Source organism: Podarcis melisellensis, assembly GCF_964234715.1.
Source record: "Podarcis melisellensis genome assembly, chromosome: 6".
Lineage (NCBI taxonomy): Eukaryota > Metazoa > Chordata > Lepidosauria > Squamata > Lacertidae > Podarcis > Podarcis melisellensis.
The window spans coordinates 54,755,875-54,774,793 of NC_138538.1; the positions used below are offsets into that span (position 1 = coordinate 54,755,875).

Consider the following 18,919-nt stretch of genomic DNA (forward strand, 5'->3'; position numbering starts at 1 on the left):
ATCAACAGCATTTGGAAAATAAATGTCCCCGAAAAACACAGAAGATGGACGCACAATTAACACTTTGAAGTGTTAATTAGACAGAGCTATTTTTTATTACAAAAAGGATATATCCTTCTCTCCTGTGGTCAGGAGTAAGAAGCTTGCTAAACAGCAAGACCCGCACTAGAAAACATATCATGAGTTACAATTTACTTGATGCAAAATTATACAATTGCTACATCTACAATTGTCTACTATTGTCAGCTACATCAGAATTAACAGTAATGTTTGTGAGGGCATCACAACTGCTAGTGCCATTACAAACTGTGCGCCCCCCCCAAAAAAAAAAAATAAGCAGTTTTGTTCACTGAGGCTGGACTGATCCGTAGAACCCACACCAAAGCTTACAGCAATGTGTAAAAAAACAGACTTTCTTCCCACACATATTTGCTCATGGAAAACTTGAAACTGTACTTTGTTCAACAGTGGTACAGTTCTCTAAGAGTGATTCCAAATTAAAGTTTTATTATGGGTGATCAGTGTTGTAAATCATGAACATGAGTGAATCGCCACAGTCCAAATTACATTCAATATTACATTAATAACTCATGCTTTCTCCTAAGAGCTTATGGCAGTATGCATGCCCTGGACTGGCCTACTGAATCCTCACAACGTGAGGGCTCTGGCAAGGACCTAGAGTCCTTTATCTTCCTTTCCAAGGCCTAGTTAATACTAGTTAGCACTTTCTCAGCTTTTGGAATGAGGTGGAAGGGCTGGAGGACCCCACCAGAGCTTTGCACCTCCTTCCCAAAGCCCAGCACCTCCCTTACCCAGCTTTGGGAAGGCAGCAAAATATGAGGGGGTGCCGCAAATTTTGACCTTGCTCCCCCTACCCCACACAACAAGGCTGTGTGTGGCCCACAGGTTCTATGTTGAAGTCTTGGGTCCCACTTGGTATGAAAAGTTGGAGCGCCATGCTCTAGAGCAGGCATGGCGAAACTTGGCCCTCCAGATGTTTTAGGACTACAACTCCCATCATCCCTAGCTCACAGGACCAGTGGTCAGGGATGATGGGAATTGTAGTCCCAAAACATTTGGAGGGCCAAGTTTGGCCATGCCTGCTCTAGAGGAAGGGACCATTGCCCCATGGGTGGAGCACAGGCTTTTCATGCAAAATGTCCTAGGTTCAGTCTCTAACATCTCCAGTCAAAGCCGATGTTAAGAACCTGTGGCCTGCCAGATATTGTTGGACTACAACTCCCATGCGGGCTGTGGATGATGGGAGTTGGAGCCCAACAACTTCTGAAGTATAATAGGATCCCCATCCCTGAGCTTCAGATGATGAGAAAGGCCTCCAGCTGAAACTCTGGAGAGCCTGTGCAGAGACAGGCAGCTGAATATATTGATGTTCAATTGGCTGAGTTGGTTATATAGGAGGTGGGAGAACGAGATGCTCTTCCTAAGCACGCGAGATGAGCGCCGCAACCCCAGAGTCGGCCACGACTGGACCTAATGGTCAGGGGTCCCTTTACCTTTAAGCACTTCTTTGGGGCAAGGACTTCTTCATATATTATGTATTTGTTATCAGCAGTTTTATCCATGTTTCCTACACTTCAATATAAAGCATTACATTGCATTTGTTAAACTATGACATGGAAATTCAAAATTTAGCAATACTTTAGCAGTAAGTCAAAGTGTTGGTTGAGGGGCATTCAAAGGTTAGCAAATGCTTTTTCCTATGGAAAATGAAGCTGCAGGGCAAATACAGTAGGAAAGCACTCTGTAACGTTGATCACAGAAGAAAATGAAACTATGGAGAGGACAACACCTTAAACCAGGAAACATACATCATTTATTCTGAATTCTTTTCTAAAAATCATGGAGTAAATCCTGTATTCATAAATAAATGTGCCCAAATATAGAAATCCCTTACAAGCAGGCCCTTCTGTTCTGGACTGGGCTGCTCCATGTGTTTAATAAAGTATAGAAAGGGGGGTGACTCTGAGCATATGCTGAGTTGTGGCCTTTCACTAGTAAATAACAATTAGCCTATAAAAATCTGGGCTTGGGGACAGGCCAATTGGTTTCCCCAAACTTGTCATTGTACAAGTTAACCTCTGAAGGGGACCTGTGCTGTGGTTACCCTCTGCCCTTTCCTCCTTTAACCAACCTGAGGGTGAGGAGGAAAGATGTTTGCTTTGGTGAGAAATGTCGTTTTGCCACTAAATTGTTAGTATAATGTTATCTTTATTATGCTGTGGATTAGGGTTGATTTCTATTAAGCAACCAGGGCAGATAATAAACCTCCTGGACGTGCCCCACTCTCAATACACAGCCAAACAATGAAAATGCAACTGAACGGATTAAGATTTTAATTAACAGAAAGTTTGCAAATGCTGGCACACTGCCTCTCCATTTTACAAATTATTTATACTTGCTTTGTTTAATTTTATTCAACTGCCAGCAATCTATTTACGGGGGGGGGGGAGCAGAGGAGGAATTTTAGTAGCTTTTAGACTACATCCCTGGGGAGAATGACCTGCCCTGCCCACCAAGAACACCTTCAGATACACCCCTGCCCCCGAGATGGAGAGCAAGAAGAAATATACATAAACTACCGGCTAGATAAATATGAGAGATAAGCAACTGATGTGACCCGTGGTTTGGTCCTATGACATGACTGGTGTGATGTAATAGAATGATGGACTGTGACCTTGGAGACCAGGGTTCAAATCCCAACTCAGCTATGAAGCTCAATCAGTGACCTTGGGTCAGTCACTGTCTCTCGGCCTAGTCCATCCCACAGGGTTATTGTGATGATAAAATGGGGAGGGGAGAACCATGTACACCACCTTGAGATCATTGGGGGGAGAAGCTGGTATATAAATGTGATAAAGAAATAGCTCATGCCCTCCATCAAGGGATGGGGGAACTGTTCCCTATATGGTGCTAGACTCCCATCAGCCCCAGCCAGCATTATCAAAGGTCAGGGGTGATAGGAATTGCAGTCCAGTAGCCTTGAGAGGCTGGAACGTGGGTGGCGCTGTGGGTTAAACCACAGAGCCTAGGACTTGCCAATCAGAAAGTGATTGGTTCGAACCCCTGCGACCAGGGTGAGCTCCCGTTGCCCAGTCCCAACTCCTGCCCACCTAGCAGTTCGAAAGCCCGTCAAAGTGCAAGTAGATAAATATGTACCGCTCCGGCGGGAAGGTAAACGGCGTTTCCGTGCGCTGCTCTGGTTCACCAGAAGTGGCTTAGTCATGCTGGCCACATGACCCGGAAGCTGTACGCCAGCTCCCTCGGCCAGTAAAGCAAGATGAGCACCGCAACCCCAGAGTCGGTCACGACTGGACCTAATGGTCAGGGGTCTCTTTACCTTTACTTTAACCTTGAGAGGGGCACAGGTTCCCTTTTCCTGCCTTCTAGCCAGAGCCTGGTTCTCAACACCACATTGTCCTTTCCCCCAGTGTGTTGCCCTACAATGATGTTCTTATGTCTCTTACAGTTTAGGAGACTCAAGGGATCCCAAGGGGAGACAAGCAATGCATCTGCTCTTTATACTGGCCAATCGAGAGGAAAATAGACTACTATTTAATGTTGGTCATGGAACCATTCAAACTATGGAGAGGACAACAATTGAGCAAGACTTTGGAAGGAAGGACAAGGATTTTAATTTGGACAGAGAGAGAAAATGCTTCCAGTTTGGTTGATTTTTGCAAGGCCAAGCGGCAAAGTCTCCTTTATTTGGCAGCCTGGGGCCAGGGACTGTGTTTGTTCTCATGTTCAGGATCAGATTGGCTGCCATGTTTGTGGTGTGGAGTGGGTTTTGTCATGTCACCCATCCCACTCACGCCCCTTCAAATTCAAGAGTGAGGAAGGGTATTTCACTCCACCGAGTGGAGTGGCTCCTTCTTGAGTAATTGGAAGTGTTTGCCCTGCAGCTGCCTCTCTGCTCCTAGCCCACTGTTGTGGGGTTGTGCTTGTACAGTATTGGGACTCTGGACATAGGAGCCAACTCCCCTTTGCTCCCCCCAATAAAATATTTGACAAAGCCTCCCCTGCCCAAAGCAGATGGGCATTGCCATTCAAATGGTGTGCATGCCACCACATCTTGTGATTTGATTATGCAAGCAGGGCTTACCTGTCCCTCCCCCCCCCAATATTTTATTCAACTTGGCCACACCCCTGGCTCTAGGATGTATGACTAGAGCAGGGCAGAGAACCAGTGAGGTGTGGTGGTTTAAGCGTTGGACTAGGACCTGAGAGACCAGGGTTCAAATCTCCCCTCAGCTATGAAGCCCACTGAGTGACCGTGCTTGGGCCAATCACTATGGCTTAGCCTGACCTACCTCACAAGCTTGTTGTTAGGATAAAATGGAGGAGAGGAGAAGCTCCTTGGAAGAAAGATGGGTTATAAATGTACCAAATGAATAGATAAGGGGTAGCGAAGTTGCTGACTGGAGATGTTGGAAGTTGGGATCCACAACATGCGGAGGTATGGGCGTAGCCAACGGGGGTAAAGTAAAACAATAGAAATACTTAACTAACTGACCAATCACGTCGCTTCTGCCCCCCCCCCACAAAGATCCTGGAAACGCCCATGCGCGGAGGGCGCCACGTTGGCTACTGGAGGGGCTTTTGACGCCTTGGGACCGCTGTAAATTTATAGACGTCTAGGCAGTTTAATCCCATGAAATCCCAGATTTAAAAGGTTTGATAAGATGACCTCGGAGGTCCCTTCGAAACTTTGTAGAGATGCCTCACTGAGAAACTTGAGGGAAAAGTGTTTCGGAGAAAGAAACTCAAAGAATAGATTCAGCTCATTCTCTTTGCAAGGAATGCCGTGTGTGGCGGGAGGCGTTTCCTAAATCGTGAGCGGCTACTGGGGCTCGCTCTCCGCAGCTGGAAAGTGACAATTGTGTCCACCTCATTTCCTTAAGTAGAAAAATCCTCTGTTAGCCCCACTCCTCTTAATCCCAGACCCCAGAAAAATCAGACGGCTCCCTACACACACACACACAGAGAGAGAGAGAGAGAGAGAGAGAGAGCGAGCGCAGAGATTTACTCTGTCGCGCGAAGTCCATCTTTTTCTCTCTGGTCCCCGCCCGCCCCATCCCCTCCCATAACCCTGTCACATTATAACCGAACAGACAACTCCTTTTTTCCAATTAAAGTGGAATTAGGAAACTCAATCAAATTAGCTCACTATTAAAGCCCTTCATTATTAAACCGTTTTGGTGTAGTAATATTACGTTTCAACCACTTTCGGAACCTGAGACTTTATTTTTTTTAAAAAAGGGGAAATAAACCTTTCCCTTGTGCTATTGATTTGGCCGCCGTTAAGGGTTGGCGTAGGGGTCAAAGAATTAACTCGAATATAATTTTTAAATACACAACAAAGGCCGTTCAACCGCGTTTAAGAAATCACGGAAGAAGGGGGAGAAATGCAATTGACTGGAGGTGTGTTTCTTTTAACCCCCTTTTTACTACCACTAATAATAATTATTATCATCATCATCACTATTATTTATTACCATGTCTTCTTCCAATAACCACTAAGGAATCCAAATTTTCACCCCTCCACCCCAATATATTAACTGGTTATAGGAGCAGAGCTGTCAGTTTTAAGCCAATGTTTACACAGTTATATTTGAAGTGAGAAAGTAAACAGTCCAGCTGCGCTACAGAACAGTTGGGTGGGATTAGGTTTCCATACCAACCAATTTTAGGAGCTTTTACAGTCTTAATTCAACCATGCACTGAACTTGTTCTTTGTGAGTAATAGTTTTCCTGGGCCAAACACTCTCCAGGGTAGAAAAGAAAATCCCTCCTATATAAGCATTGCCATTCTAGAGGTACAGTAAGAAATTCCTAAGAGCTCTGTTGCTCGTCGTCATCCTTGCCTGCCAGTTAAACAGAGTTCCGTTTCCAGGTCTCCTCATTCCTCCGTGACTTTTAGAACATATAAAATACTAAATTTACTTCCCAAGAAGTGAAGTTAGGATTGATTTGTGTATATTTCCCAAAAACTCCCACTCCTCAACAAATGACTGAAAACTAAATTCGTTTCCTCGTTTCACACTTCTTTTGCTTCCCACTAAATACACTGTCGGCTGACTTGAATAAACTTCCAAGTTAAGCGTGCTTTGTACCGGGTGTTGGTCAATTTCACCCGAAGAATAACTAGGCGATTGGTCGATCAAAGAAAAGGGAAGCTTTCTCTCCTGAAATCTAGCAGATATTCCTCCTTGAGCTGCGGAAGATTCTCACACTAAAAGTATAGGCGCATTTAATTTTTTTTTTTTTAAAGTAAATAAAAACAATGAGTACCCTCTTACCACAGTCAATCCAATTAGCATTTTTAACAGGCAGAATTTAACCACCAACTTCTATAGAAATCGGCAATACGATTAAAGGAAAATTATGCGCAATCCACCGCGAAGTTGGGTGTACAAGGCGCGTGGACAATGACATTAAGAGGGTCCCATTGAATCCGATTCAGTTCCCAGCGCGTGTGTTTAGGATCACAGTCCCTGAATTTAGCATTCGAAACAGATCAATAAAATTTTAAAATACCTTTTCAAAACAGCACCCGTTACTTCGTCCCAAATCCATTAAAAAGGAGAACCAAAGTAATATATTATTTCTGGTCGTGTGTGTTTAACCGCCGAACTGTGTACTGGAGTGTAAGGTTTGCAGCTTTTCCTGTGAACGTCTATTGCAAGTATGGTATGTTAGTTAACCGTTTTGGAAGAATGTCTGGGAGTCCGCTCAGGAAAATCGCTTTAAATCGGTCAGTTAAGGATCAGAAATGACTACAACTTTGCACTGACTCGCATTACGAAAGCATACCAAAATACTGCAAAAAAATAAAATAAAAACCACCCTTAAAATAAATAAAAAATAAAAACAGCAGGAGCTATTGAGAAGGCTACTTTTAATACAAAATAACATTTATTTCTAGGATTTATATGAAATGAAAACAGCGAAAAAGACAAAAACTTTTTGAAACAGCAAGAAGTTTGCTACACTGGAACCAATATCTTTTTTCTTGCGGGTCACACATTAAAACGGTGTCAAGCACAGGCTTTGGATTGAGTCCAAAGAACAATTGCAAATATATCTACTTTTCAACCTTATTTATTTACAATTCGTATCTTTCCCCTCTCAGTGAGTGAATAAAAAGTAGCGTTAAAATTATTTACAATATATTTAATCTCTATGCTTGGTGTGTTTTAAACTGAAAACTAACTTTTTAATTTACCGTTAATACTAAAATCACCTACAAATTACATTAATAACTTAAGATTTCCATTTGATAACATTATACTATACACTTGCTGGTATATATGTGTATATATCTCGGTATGTATATACATATATATATCAATCTCACAACGCACCAAGAGGAATATCCATGCTTATTTATGGGCATAAGCAAAAAGATAAAAATGGCTGACAACTTTATGACAATGGAAATGCGCTGGGGGGGGGGGACCAAAAACTTCAGTACACCTAGAAGTATCTCCCACATATTTGACCAGTTTTCGTTGCAACGAACAGGGTGAAACGAAATCCTGACAACCCAGAAACCACTCGGAACTCAGAGCTTGGGGGAAAAGGCAATGGAAATAATTCCGAGTAACTTGTGTCCGTATGCATTTTACTGGCATTTGCAGCCGCCAATCTTTTGAAAACAACCCCACCTGCTCTAAATCGCTTCCTAAACCTCCCACCCCAAACTGCCTTCTTTATACTGGCTTCTACGCAGACGAAACTGGACGTGCCAGGGTTCCTATGGCAGCCTCGCCTCCAAGCTTAAACCTGTAAGTAACTCCTCTGATTTATTTCCCAGAGAACTACTTTCTGAGCAATGCGTTTAACATCCGAGTGTAAATTATATTTTAAGAACTGCTGCGATCCCTGCGGGATATAAAACTCTTGGTCAGGCCTACGTCACTCAGCCCGTCGGCTGAAGGCATGGATCTCCTCCTCCCTTCCGTTGGTGTCGGCACAGTCTATCTTTCTTCGAAGCATGTCTATATACACGTGTATAATAAGCAGGCCCGGGGGTCGTGTGGGGTGCGCGGCCTTGTCCTGGCCTACTGCTTCTCGGGAGCGCTGTTGACTAAGGGCCCGTAGAGCCCGTTGGGGTAGGCCTGCTCCTTGTGCGCACTGGCGGCGGCGGCAGCGGCGGCTGCAGCGGCGGCGGCGGCGGATCTGTCCCTCATGAGGTCGCTGAAGGCGTACTCCATGGGCGGCCGGAAGCCCAGCGTGGGCATGAGCCCGGCTGTGGAGTAAGGCGTCATGAAGGCCAGGCCCCGGCTGTGCGCCGCCGCCGCCGAGTAGGCCAGGCGCAGCGGGCTCAGCCCCAGGTGCGTGCCCAGAGGGTAGGCGCTGGCCTCGGCCGCCGCCGCCGCGCCGAAGTGGGTGGCGTTGGGCTGCAGGGGCGAGAAGGCCGAGCGGCTGCCCAGCGCGCCGATGGCGGGCGTCATGGCGCCGGCCAGCAGGGGGCGGTGGTGAGCGGCGGCGCCGGCGGGCGAAGGCTGCAGGCCGCCCAGAGGCCCTGTCGTCGTGTCCCCGGCAGCCCGAGCCCAGCTCTCGTCGCTCGCCTTTTCGGGCCCCGCCGAGCTCAGTCCTGAGGCGGCGGCGGCCGCCGCGACGGCGAGGCCTTGGCCGGGGCTGCCGGCCCCGCGGTGGTGGTGGTGGTGGTTGTTGAGGATCTGCTCGATGGCCTGCACCACGTCCCCGCCGCAGCCGGCCAGGACCAGCTCCAGCACGCTGCGCTTGTGGGCGGGAAAGACGCGCGTCAGGATGTCCAAGGGCGTCCGCTGCTGCCGGCTGCCTCCGGCCGCCGCTACGGCCGCCGCCAGCCCGGGCGAAGGGGCGCCCGCTTCTTCGCGCTCCGCCTCAGAGCAGCCCGAGTCGGAGCCCAGCGGGCTGATGGAGCCGGGGCTCTCCTCCTCGGCCGCGCAGCCGTCCTTGGCGCCCTTCGAGACGGGCGAGCTGAGCGAGGACTCGCCGTCGCCGTTCTCCGAGCCCGAGCCGCAGCCGTGGCGGGCCGCCTCCGGGGACGAGGTGCCCGGTGCGCCGTCCGTGCCGTCCGGAGACAAGGGCTTGGCCTGCTGCGGGGTGGCGGCCCGGGCGGTCAGCAGCGTCTTGGGGAACAGGTCGAACTTCTGCAGCTTGACCTCTGCAGAGGGGAGACAGAAAGAGAGAGGGAGAGAGACCCGTGAGCCTCACTGCTGACCATCGCCTGAAAAGCTCTCAGCCTCGACGGGGTGGAGCTGGGTTTGGGGGTCAGGCCGAGAACTTCTCAGCCGCTCCTCCTGCTTGGCGGCAGCCGGGAGCTCCATTCGGAGAAGTAGGCAGCCTGCCCAAACTGGACTCACTACACACACCCCTCAAGGGGGCACGCACGTCTCCAGGCATCTGCCCACCAGCCTGATTAATTCACTTCAGCACTTGCCCTGCCAACCCTATACATGTCAACATAGAAATAAGCCCCACTGAGTTATGTGGGGCTCACACACCCCGGGGAAGTGGGTGCATAAATTGCTGCCTATCTTGCAGCTCTTATTCCTCATCCCCACCCCGCAGTTTGCCAGACGCCGTTTGGTGACCAGGCAAAGCACCTTCCTTGGCCCCCTTTGCCGAGCCCGTTTAGCAAACCAGGCCCCTGCTCGCCACACCACCTGGCACCTCTTTAGCAGGGTCGGATCGCTGGGGGGTCGGTAGAGGGCGCCGTTCTCTATCGCAATCTCCTTTGGCTGAGGCGGCAGGAGAGCCTTCCCCTAGAAGTCGAGCAAAGAACTAACGCGAGGCTGATGCGCGTTGCTGTCGGAGCTCCCTGTCCCAGAGCTTACAATGTGGCAATCCTAAACCTACTTACCTGGAAATAAGTCCAACTGACCCCTGTTTGCTTCTGCATGAACAGAGGCTTCAAGCCATAAAATGGGTCCACAATAGAGACCGTAACCCCTGGTCATAGATGGGTCTGGAAGGAAGGAATTGTGGGTGGGGTGTAAATACATGTACAGATGGGTAGACAGGGAATAAGTATGGAGAAGGAAAGTTTAAAAGAGTTTCTGAGCTTGACAGAGTATATAAAAGACAAGAGGAATATATATGCCTCAGTTTTGGCTTGGAAATAAGACCCGTTGTTTCCAATGGACCATATTTATAATCAACCTGGTAACATCCTGTCTATCATAAACAGCTTGAGTAAAATTGTCTCCCACTGAAATCACTGGGACTTAATTCCAACAAGTAGTACAGTATTGAAATATGCGTTGTTCGTGGGTGCATAGGACAGATAAGTGCGATGTGTGGAGAGCGAAATGGAGTTAGAATGAATGGAGACATGAGAGCAAAGGGTGCTAAGTGGTGGAAATAGGGAGGGGAGGAGGGAGATTCAGAACTGTTGTTCGTGTATGTACAGGAGTGACTTGGAGAAGTGTAGAGGCAATGGTAGAAAAAGCGAAAGAACGGCAAAGAATGAAAGGATTTGAGAAATGGTGCTTGAGTAGCTGGACAGATGAAAGTGGCAGAGATGAGCGCCGAGTTATATTTCTGCGCGCTCGGCTGAAGTCAGCTCTGTTCTGGACATTATATGGAGGTTCAGCGGACTCCCCTTTTCCGCCCCGCGTAAACCAGTGAGATTCCGAGCGTCTTTCTTGGGAAGTAAGCCCCCCTGAGGTCAGCGAGACTTACTCCCTGGCCCCTGGCTTACTCCCTGGCTTACTCGTGGCCGCCAAGGTGGCGGGATCGGGGTGCGCTCTCTCGGTGCCTGCTCACCTGAGCCCCCCGTGCCTCCGTCTGCGCTGCACACCGAGCCGAAGACCTCGTAGGCGGGCCGCGGCGGGATGATGCCGTTGGCGGCGGCCAGGGCCAGCCCCTCGGCGGTGCCGTAGAGCAGCTGCAGCTCGCGGGCCTCGTTCTCCTCCTGCGCCTGCTGCCGGCGCAGCGCCACCTGGGCGGCCATGACGCGCTGGCGCTCGGCGATGAGCGTGCACTTGGCGCACAGGCAGTCCTTCCAGCGGCAGTAGCGCTTGTGGCCCTTGAGCGCCGAGACCACGCCGTGGTTGCGGCAGCGGGCGCACTTGGGCGTGCGGGGGTACTTCTCGGCCGCGCGCAGGAGCAGCGGCGGCGCCCGCAGGAGGCTCCCGGCCACGCTCACCGGCAGGCTGGCCGCCGCTGCGGCCGCGGCCGCCGCCACCGAGCTGGGCGGCACCGGAGCGGGCGCCGAGGGCACGCTGGGCATCTCAGACCTCAGCTCCATCCTGACGGGGAAGCAGAACCGAAACGCTCAGAGACGGGCTCCCGGGGAAGCCCCAGGCGCGCAAAAGCCCAGCAGCTTCCCAAAGGCTCTCTCGGAGTTACGCGGGCGGGTTACACGCGACGGGACGCCCCTCGGACTAGCTGCTCTCTCAGCACCCGGGCCCTTTCCAGAACTGCGCCCCTCCAAAAAAACAAACCTGGGTGTTTTATAAACCTCCAGATAACCTTCAATAACTCCCACACAGATAGCCTGACACGAAACCCTCCGACAGCAACTGTCATGCAGTGCTGGGCAATTTGCACAGTCTAGGCAGGTTTCCTAACTAAAATACCTGGAACTTTTCAGCCTTTCCTTCCCCCAGTAAATGATCCGCTTAACTAACTCTAGGCGAAAGTAAATCTAGTTTACTTTTCGAGCGCGTCAACCCAAAGTGATCGCGGCCCTTCCTCCCTTTTCTGCCGTAATCCCCACAGCACAAATTAAAATCCCCGGGCGGAGGAAACCGTGGCTTCCGATAAAGCCCTAAAGTACCTGAGCCACCGAAATGACAACCAATCCATCTCTCCTCGGCCTCTCTGCCAAGCGCAGCCGGACCCTGTTCCCCTAGTTCTTGCGGGTTTCTTCTCCGGCGGAAAGTTGCGATTGAGACTCGGCCAGGACAATGGCAACAGCGAGCGCCCCCTCTAACAAGCGGCGGCGGCGGCGGCGCCTTGGTGCGAAAGGAGACAGCTGCGCCCAAGCGCTTGCCAATGTTACAAAACACGGTCCCGTCTGAAGCGTACACAAGCCCCTGGAGACATAACAAAACCAGCGCCCTGTCCAAGGAGAGCTCGGCGGCTCCCTCGCCGCAGCAGCAGCAGCCCCACAGCCCCAACCGGCAGCGCCAGGGAGACACAACCGCCCGGGGATCGCGCTCCCGAGCGCAGCAACTTCCAACTTCCCGACCCGCGCCCAGCAGCGCCGCTCAGCCTCCCCGCGTCCCCTCTCTCCGCCTCTCCCTCCCTCTGGAAGAAAAGCCCGTCGGCCCGAGCTGCCTTCTGCAGACGGCAGAGCCCAGCGAGGTCCCCCCCTTCCTTAGCCGCAACTTTGCATGTGTGACACTAAAGAGGGCGAGAGTTGCCAAGAGATAGAAATCTTCGCCGAGCCGCCCGCGAGCGCTCGCTCTATTGTTGCTCCTTACGTTTCCATTAGACAACATTTGACAACAATGTGACGCCCGCTATTGGCCAGGGGAAGAAAGCGCCTTTCTGATTGGCCAGCCGGATGTCTACAGTGTCCACCCGAAGCTTCTTTCAAATAAACTGTTTTAAAGAAGGAGGGGGGGAGGGCTAGAAGGGTCCAAAAGTGGGGGTGGGGAGTAGCATTGGGGGGAAACGCCGACAAATAGTTTCCATTTCTCTCTCTCTCTCTCCCCTTCTCTCTCTCGCGTGCTGTGTCTGTGTGTAAAATTTTCCCGATACCTCATTGCCTGGTACTTCGTTAAAATCCACTTAAAAGCAGTAGTTGGCTGTGCCAAACGATCGTGCGCTCTGCGCTTCAGGTTTTCTAGGGGTGCACTGTATCACTTGTCAAAGGTGGGGAGGAGGGAGGAAGTCGCTTGTGGAAACTTGACAGTTCAATTGATAGTCCTGCTGGTGATTTTATCTGAGAGCACAGACTAACTTTTGTTTTCTCTTGCGCATTCTACTTTCGCAGGTGCCTTTCCTTATCCAGGCGACTGCAGCGCAAGGAGGTATATGAGAGGTACGATTTTTATGTTTTATTACTTGGGAAACAAAAATAAATAAATTGGGGGGTGAGACGAGCCGGCGGCACTAGCAACTTTATATTTCTGGAAGGTCTCTTTTTTTCTTTCCTCAGATTCAATTATTGGTTGTTTGTTTAATTAAAAATTCAATCAGAAATATTTCTGACTTTCCATTGGGACAATTAAAACGGGGAATCGATCCGTGAGCAATTAAGGCCGCTATCACCGGAGTCTTCGCATTTATAATATTGTTTTGTTTCCGAATATCGTCGACTTAAGCGACGGTGGCTGACGTCACACTCCTTGGGACCTGCTTGGTTTGAAGAGAGGTTCCTGGAAGGAAGTTGCGTGAAAGCCATGCAACTCGCTCCCACCTGGATCTCTGTCGAGGCTCTGCTGGGCCAGGCAGCGGTCCTCGCCATCCCAAGGGGAAGAAGGGTTGGAATCGTTCACAGCAATAACCCCAGTCCCTTGAACCGACTCCTTATGTCATTTGCTGCTTTACGCTCAACTGCAATAAATCAGGCACCCACCAAAACCGTTTGAGACATTAGAGTGGGCCTGGCAGCAACGCCCTTTAAAAATCCCGCCGGGATATAACTGAATATTTTTGAAATATTTGCAAAGTGGGGCGGGTGGGAACCTGCATTTCGGGTCCTTTGGGAAGTATCTTTTAAAGCCCTGTTCAGTTACCAAGAGAAAAGGGAATGAGCCGACTGCTTTGGATGGAACTTTTTCCCCTCCCGCTTTTCGGAAAACGCGGTGTCCCGCACATGTTTGTTTCAGGCAATGTTTGTTTCTATCTGTCCTGGCAAAATGAGGTTCAGGCGCTCCTCTTTCATTTGTAACTCTGAACCCGCTCTTCTGCTGCCTTCATTCAAGAAGCTTTAGAATGATCTAAATTAGATGACGGCAAAACTCTCCCCCTGAAATCCCGTTTGGGGGGAAAGCAACCCCCAGTTTTAGGGAACCAATACCCCAACCCGTTGCACGAGCGGGGGGAGAGGTGTTGTGGAGCACCTTCCTTCGGTCTCGATTTCAGGCCTCCCTCCGCTCAGGATCCGTTTGCTCAAGCCAGAGCTCCTCTTTCGTTTCCGCCGAAGGAGACGTCTTGGCTTCTGGGGACGGTGCAAGAATTCGCTTGGCTAGCAAGGACTGGCAGTTCCCATTGTGTTTCCTCTCCAGCAGGAGAAAGTGGCCTTTTTCACGCCCCGTCCCGTCATTTATTTCTCTCTCTCTCTCTCTTTTGCTGGAAGTTCTCAGCGCCCTGCTTGCCCGCACCTCCAAAGCGTGTATGTTGGAAGTGGCGAGGGGAGCAAAGTTGGGGCTGCGCTTTCTTGCTGACCTCCTACTTGTCATTTCAAGGTCCTGAGTGAGTTAACTGCTCCATCAAGGCGCGGCGCTTTTTGGAAAGCGACAAGCTTCGTGGATCAGTTAAATGGATCAGTTCTGGGGAGCTGCTGAGTTGGACCAGGCAGCCAGCCTCTCGTATGCACGGCGTGCTTCCCTAGTTTTTCCCCTCAAGAGATGTCTAGTACAAACTTGAGGTGGTTTCCGGGGAAGAATTTCCTAATTAAGGCTTGTAAGCAACGTCTGAAATCTGTGCAATGCTCCTCTAGGTTGGTTCAGTTACAGAGCGAAGAGAGTTTCCGTTGCTCCGGGACTTTACACACTTTCTCGTTATCTTGTGTTTAAAAGAGGAGTTAGGATCTGACTTTGATTTTTATTTTTTATTTTTAAATGCATTGTTTCCGGGAAGTTTTTGAGAAGTTGTGTACATGGCTTTTTAAAATTATAGCTAGGCTAAACCATACGTTTTATAATTATAGCTAGGCTAAACCATACGTGCACACAAAAGTACATGCAACAGAAAAGCTAACTTTATTAAGACATAGATGTATAGATGTGTTGACTGTAAGAAATGTAAAGCTCATGGCATTATATGTAGCGAAATATAATTTTATAACAGAAATGAGGTATATTAAAAGAAAGAAATTATGCATGTCTTCACTAAATCAATATGCTAACCAGAAAGAATAATGAAGGGAAATACTTTTATGGCATACCGGTGCTAAACATGTCAGGTTGGAACAAGTCACGCTGATTGACATTGAAATTGTTTCCAAATAAGTGTTTTAGATCTCAAGCTGAACGATCTGTCACGCGATCCACCACCAAAACAAAAAGGCGGAAGGGCCTTGGATTTAAGACACTTTTGAAGCTAAAGCACCACGCTTAACTAGTTTACCGATCGCGCGCGCCGGCGCACGTGTGTGTTTTCCTTTTTCATATATGAACACTGATATACTTACCCATCACTCTTACGTGCTTGTATAGACGTTAAGACTTTAATTGGCTTTTCTACACACGCGCACGCACCTTCCTACTGGTACAAAACTGGGGTGTGTGTGATATATTTACGCGTTTTTTACCGTTACCAGACGATACAGTGTCGTCTAAGTGCAGTTTTCTGTTTTTCATTTCGTCTCATTTTGTTATCGCTGCTACGACTTTACAACAAACAAACGAAAAAGAAAAAAGAGATCCCTGCCCCGAGGCACGAACAATATAAAATCTGAATGTTTCAGTGTTAAAAATGTTTATCTCCGAATACTTTAGACGAAATAGTCAGCATCATTGATTTTAATGCAAATCTCTGAAATCAGACTCGTTTTTAGGGGTGCGAGGTTGGGTAGTGGAGTTGACACAATATTCTACCACCGGGACTTTGCGATGAAATCCTCAGGAATACCCAGAAGGAACCGCTCAGAGGGATTTGATTGTTTCTCAAGATACCCTCAGTTCTTTTCCCCACTTTGTGGCCCCACAGCACGCGTGTCCCTTGGAGTGGGCTGGCGTGGGCTCTGCGTGGGAACCAGTGACCTAACTGAAGTGTGCGTCCCGCGTCTCTTGGACCCGCATTTTAACTTTTTCCTCTCAGGAAGCGAAGAAATGGTGACCACCAATAAATAATTTGTAATAAACGCCAAGCAAACAAGCAAGCAAGAAAGAACAGGCTCCTGCTGCTTTTTGTTACGTTGGTCGCATGTGTGCAGTTTCCTTGGACTGGGGTGTTTCCAACTCTGACACAACTACTGTTTATGTGACAGCTAACTTGGCTTGCTGTGCTTGTGTGTGTGTGTGTTGTTTTTAAAGGAAACTTAAAAGCAGTTCGAGGCGTCTCTTTGGTCCTCGGGTGCAGTCTTCGTGCGCCTTGGAGTGGAAAGAGCCCCGACCTCCTCCTTCCTAGTCTCCGAGGCGTCAGGATCGTGGAGACCCTGCTAAGGTTACCGCACAAACCAGCGATGCCCGCCTCTTCCCTCTGCTCCACGCACACGCCTCCTCCCCTTCCCCACAAAAGGAACTTAACGCATTATTGGTCCTTCCCATCTTATGCAAACTTGTCGTTAGTTGCAGTTACTCAAGCGAGGAGAGTTTTCAAGCGCTTCACTTGAGCATTAATACCCGGAACCTTAGCACACTTTGCGACGCAGCGAATCGTTCAATATCCCAACAAACGAGCTGCTTCTAAGGAAATGTGTCCCCATTAGGGTGCGATCCACAAAGCACTGCATGCCAAGTCCTCAGCGAGCTTAAACCAGAGGGACTCCGGTTTGGGTCGCTTCTGGGTCTTCTTACACAAAGGCTGGCTCTCGCGCTTGTTTTCACCACCCTGAACGTCTTACTAACCCGTGTCATTTCCCAAAGCACCGTCGAATTCAGGCCACGCTCCTCCTGTGACAGCGCTCGGCGGCTCGAGTCCCTTAAAAATCCGCGTGGCAGAGCTGGGAGCAGGCGCACAAAGTTTGAAATCTGCTATATTACAAGCAGGGAGGCGGCGGCAGTATCGCTTTGGATCGCAGGAAATTGACCTTTCTCTCCGAGCGCTGGTTTGGCGCTGTGGTTCTTTACTCTCACTGCTGTTTCTCATCCTTCCAGCTAATGAGTTACATCCAACTCAGAGCAGAACCTCGTGAATCGACGGCCCTCATTCAGTCATGCCCATTGATTTCAACGAGTTTGCTCTGAGCAGGACTAACGCTGGCTCTCTAACCATCTCTGTCTCCAGAGAAGGCACAAGAGGCGTAGACTCCTTTGCCCCACACCAGATCTTGCCCCTCAGCCTGAAAACAGCCCTCTTCCAGCCACTCCACACACCAACACTACGCAAAAAAATATGGAGCTCTCCTTCACTAGGAGCTTCCGGGGGGAGGCGTAAAATCATTGGCTTCTGGGTGTGTGGCTGAGTTTTTCTCCCTTCAACCCTTCTTATTTCCTTAGGAGCATCCTTTGCCCGCTCCTCTAAGCTCATCTGCTCCTTCTTGGTCATGAATGCAATGAGGACCCCGAGCAAAAGGGGCTGGGCTGGACTGCTAGGGGGAGGCCGAGAAAGTGCGGGCCCAGAGGCGACTACACCGCTCGCTCTCGGGATGAATCAGCGCCCGGATCCCTGCCGGGCAGCAGAGCTGGTCCTTTTAGCTGAAAAGATCGGGAGCTAATTGAACTTGACAAGAAGGTGCGGAAAGCACCCTGGCGGATCCAGGCAGGAGCTTTCGCAGGGCGGCAACAAACAGAAAGACAGACAGACAGACAGGCCGGCTCTCTGCTTCCTCGGGTGAAAGAGGGAGGGGGAGTCCCCGGGGGCGGACGGGGGTGGGTTGGTCTCGGGGAGAACAAAACCCAACCAAGCCTCCGCGTCTCTCCGGAGCCCCTGCCAGTGGGGCCGATTTCAGGCAATTAAAAAAATGGTATCCGGTGGACTGGATCGGAAAGGGCTGGGAGAAAAGTCCAGTTGGGAAGAGAAACATATAACTCTTGCGTTGATATTGGGGTGGGCGGGTGCCAGCTGGAAAAGACAGGCTACTGAGTTGGATTTCATTTTTAACAAATAAATAAAACGTTTTTCGCTTTTCACATGAACGTACGACGAGCGCATTCGTCAACAATAAAAATGGGGTATTATGCAATATTCTATTTGTTGTCATATTGCTGCTGTTTTTTAAGCACACTCATGAATAACATTGGATTATTATTAGGGTTTATTTTGTTTTTATCCACGGTCCAAAGACCTCTAAGCTGATGTGCAAAGCATTATCACGCTTATAAAGCACTTGAGAGACACGTGCGTTTCTGGTGTTTTTATAAATCGCGTTAAGCAGATGTATATGCTTCTCCATTCTCCCCCTCTCTGAGGTACGATCGAACGTCCGCTTAGTATACATATTTTCTTTAGGGAAGTCCTGTTCATTGCCGACGCCCAAGCCGGTTGCCTTAACTAGGTCCGAGCAAAAATACTGCCGTTCCCAGGTTCTTATTCGATTATGATTATTGTGGTGATTTTCGCCGCCGCCGTCATCATTCCAATGATTTCTCGCCAGGACTTACAGATGCAGCCCTTTTAAAAATATCCTCCGCCGTCCTGCTTTTTCTTTTTTCTTTTTGGTGCTTTTGTTGAACTTTCCATTATACAGCGCCTAGAAAGCTAAAATTATGATTTATTATAATACTTTAAAAAAAAGTACCAGTTAGCATTTTGGACAGAATTTCCGATCATGGAACCACATTCCTATTTACGAGAGCAAAATCGTAATTAAAATATTATTTCTGCTGTCTAATCGTGGTGGGGGGAGGAGGGCATCTCTTCCACAGGAGGCGGGGAGCAGAAACGAGCTTTCTACAGAAATATAGTTCTCGTTTGGTATATATTTATCCGGCTACTCTTCAAGGAGGCACTTTGCAAGTGCTTCCAATAATGTTAGTGATCTTTAAGGTTTCAATTGTTCGAGGGGTTTTTGCCACTGACTTTTTCATTATTTACCTACTGAATCAAAGTAAGCAAATCCCATCTGTTTTCCCTCCTGCTATCCGCTTCACTTTTAATTATCCGCCCAGCAGCCTAATAGAGATGA

The 18,919-nt window shown here is 49.1% G+C and overlaps 1 protein-coding gene and 1 long non-coding RNA gene across 5 annotated transcripts in view; one reads left to right on the top strand and one right to left on the bottom strand.

Moving 5' to 3' along the window:
• Window positions 1-6,914: 6,914 nt before the first annotated feature.
• DMRTA2 (DMRT like family A2) lies at window positions 6,915-11,923 on the bottom strand. Its single transcript, XM_081913968.1, has 3 exons — window positions 11,795-11,923; window positions 10,780-11,264; window positions 6,915-9,175 (listed from the first exon to the last, which is right to left on the bottom strand). Exons 1-3 carry the CDS (start codon window positions 11,821-11,823, stop codon window positions 8,085-8,087), a joined length of 1,605 nt encoding a protein of 534 aa, XP_081770094.1. The 5' UTR covers window positions 11,824-11,923; the 3' UTR covers window positions 6,915-8,084.
• The window catches only part of LOC309371417, a 47,845-nt gene continuing 35,842 nt past the window's right edge, over window positions 6,917-18,919 (top strand). For 2 of the 4 annotated variants that reach the window (XR_014169082.1, XR_014169083.1), the window contains exons 1-2: window positions 6,917-7,808; window positions 12,959-13,006. This is a non-coding gene — a long non-coding RNA (uncharacterized lncRNA). Of the gene's footprint in view, window positions 7,809-8,226; window positions 8,358-12,646; window positions 12,735-12,958; window positions 13,007-18,919 lie in introns of those variants that run through there. The other 2 variants (XR_014169084.1, XR_014169085.1) reach the window with 2 other exon arrangements.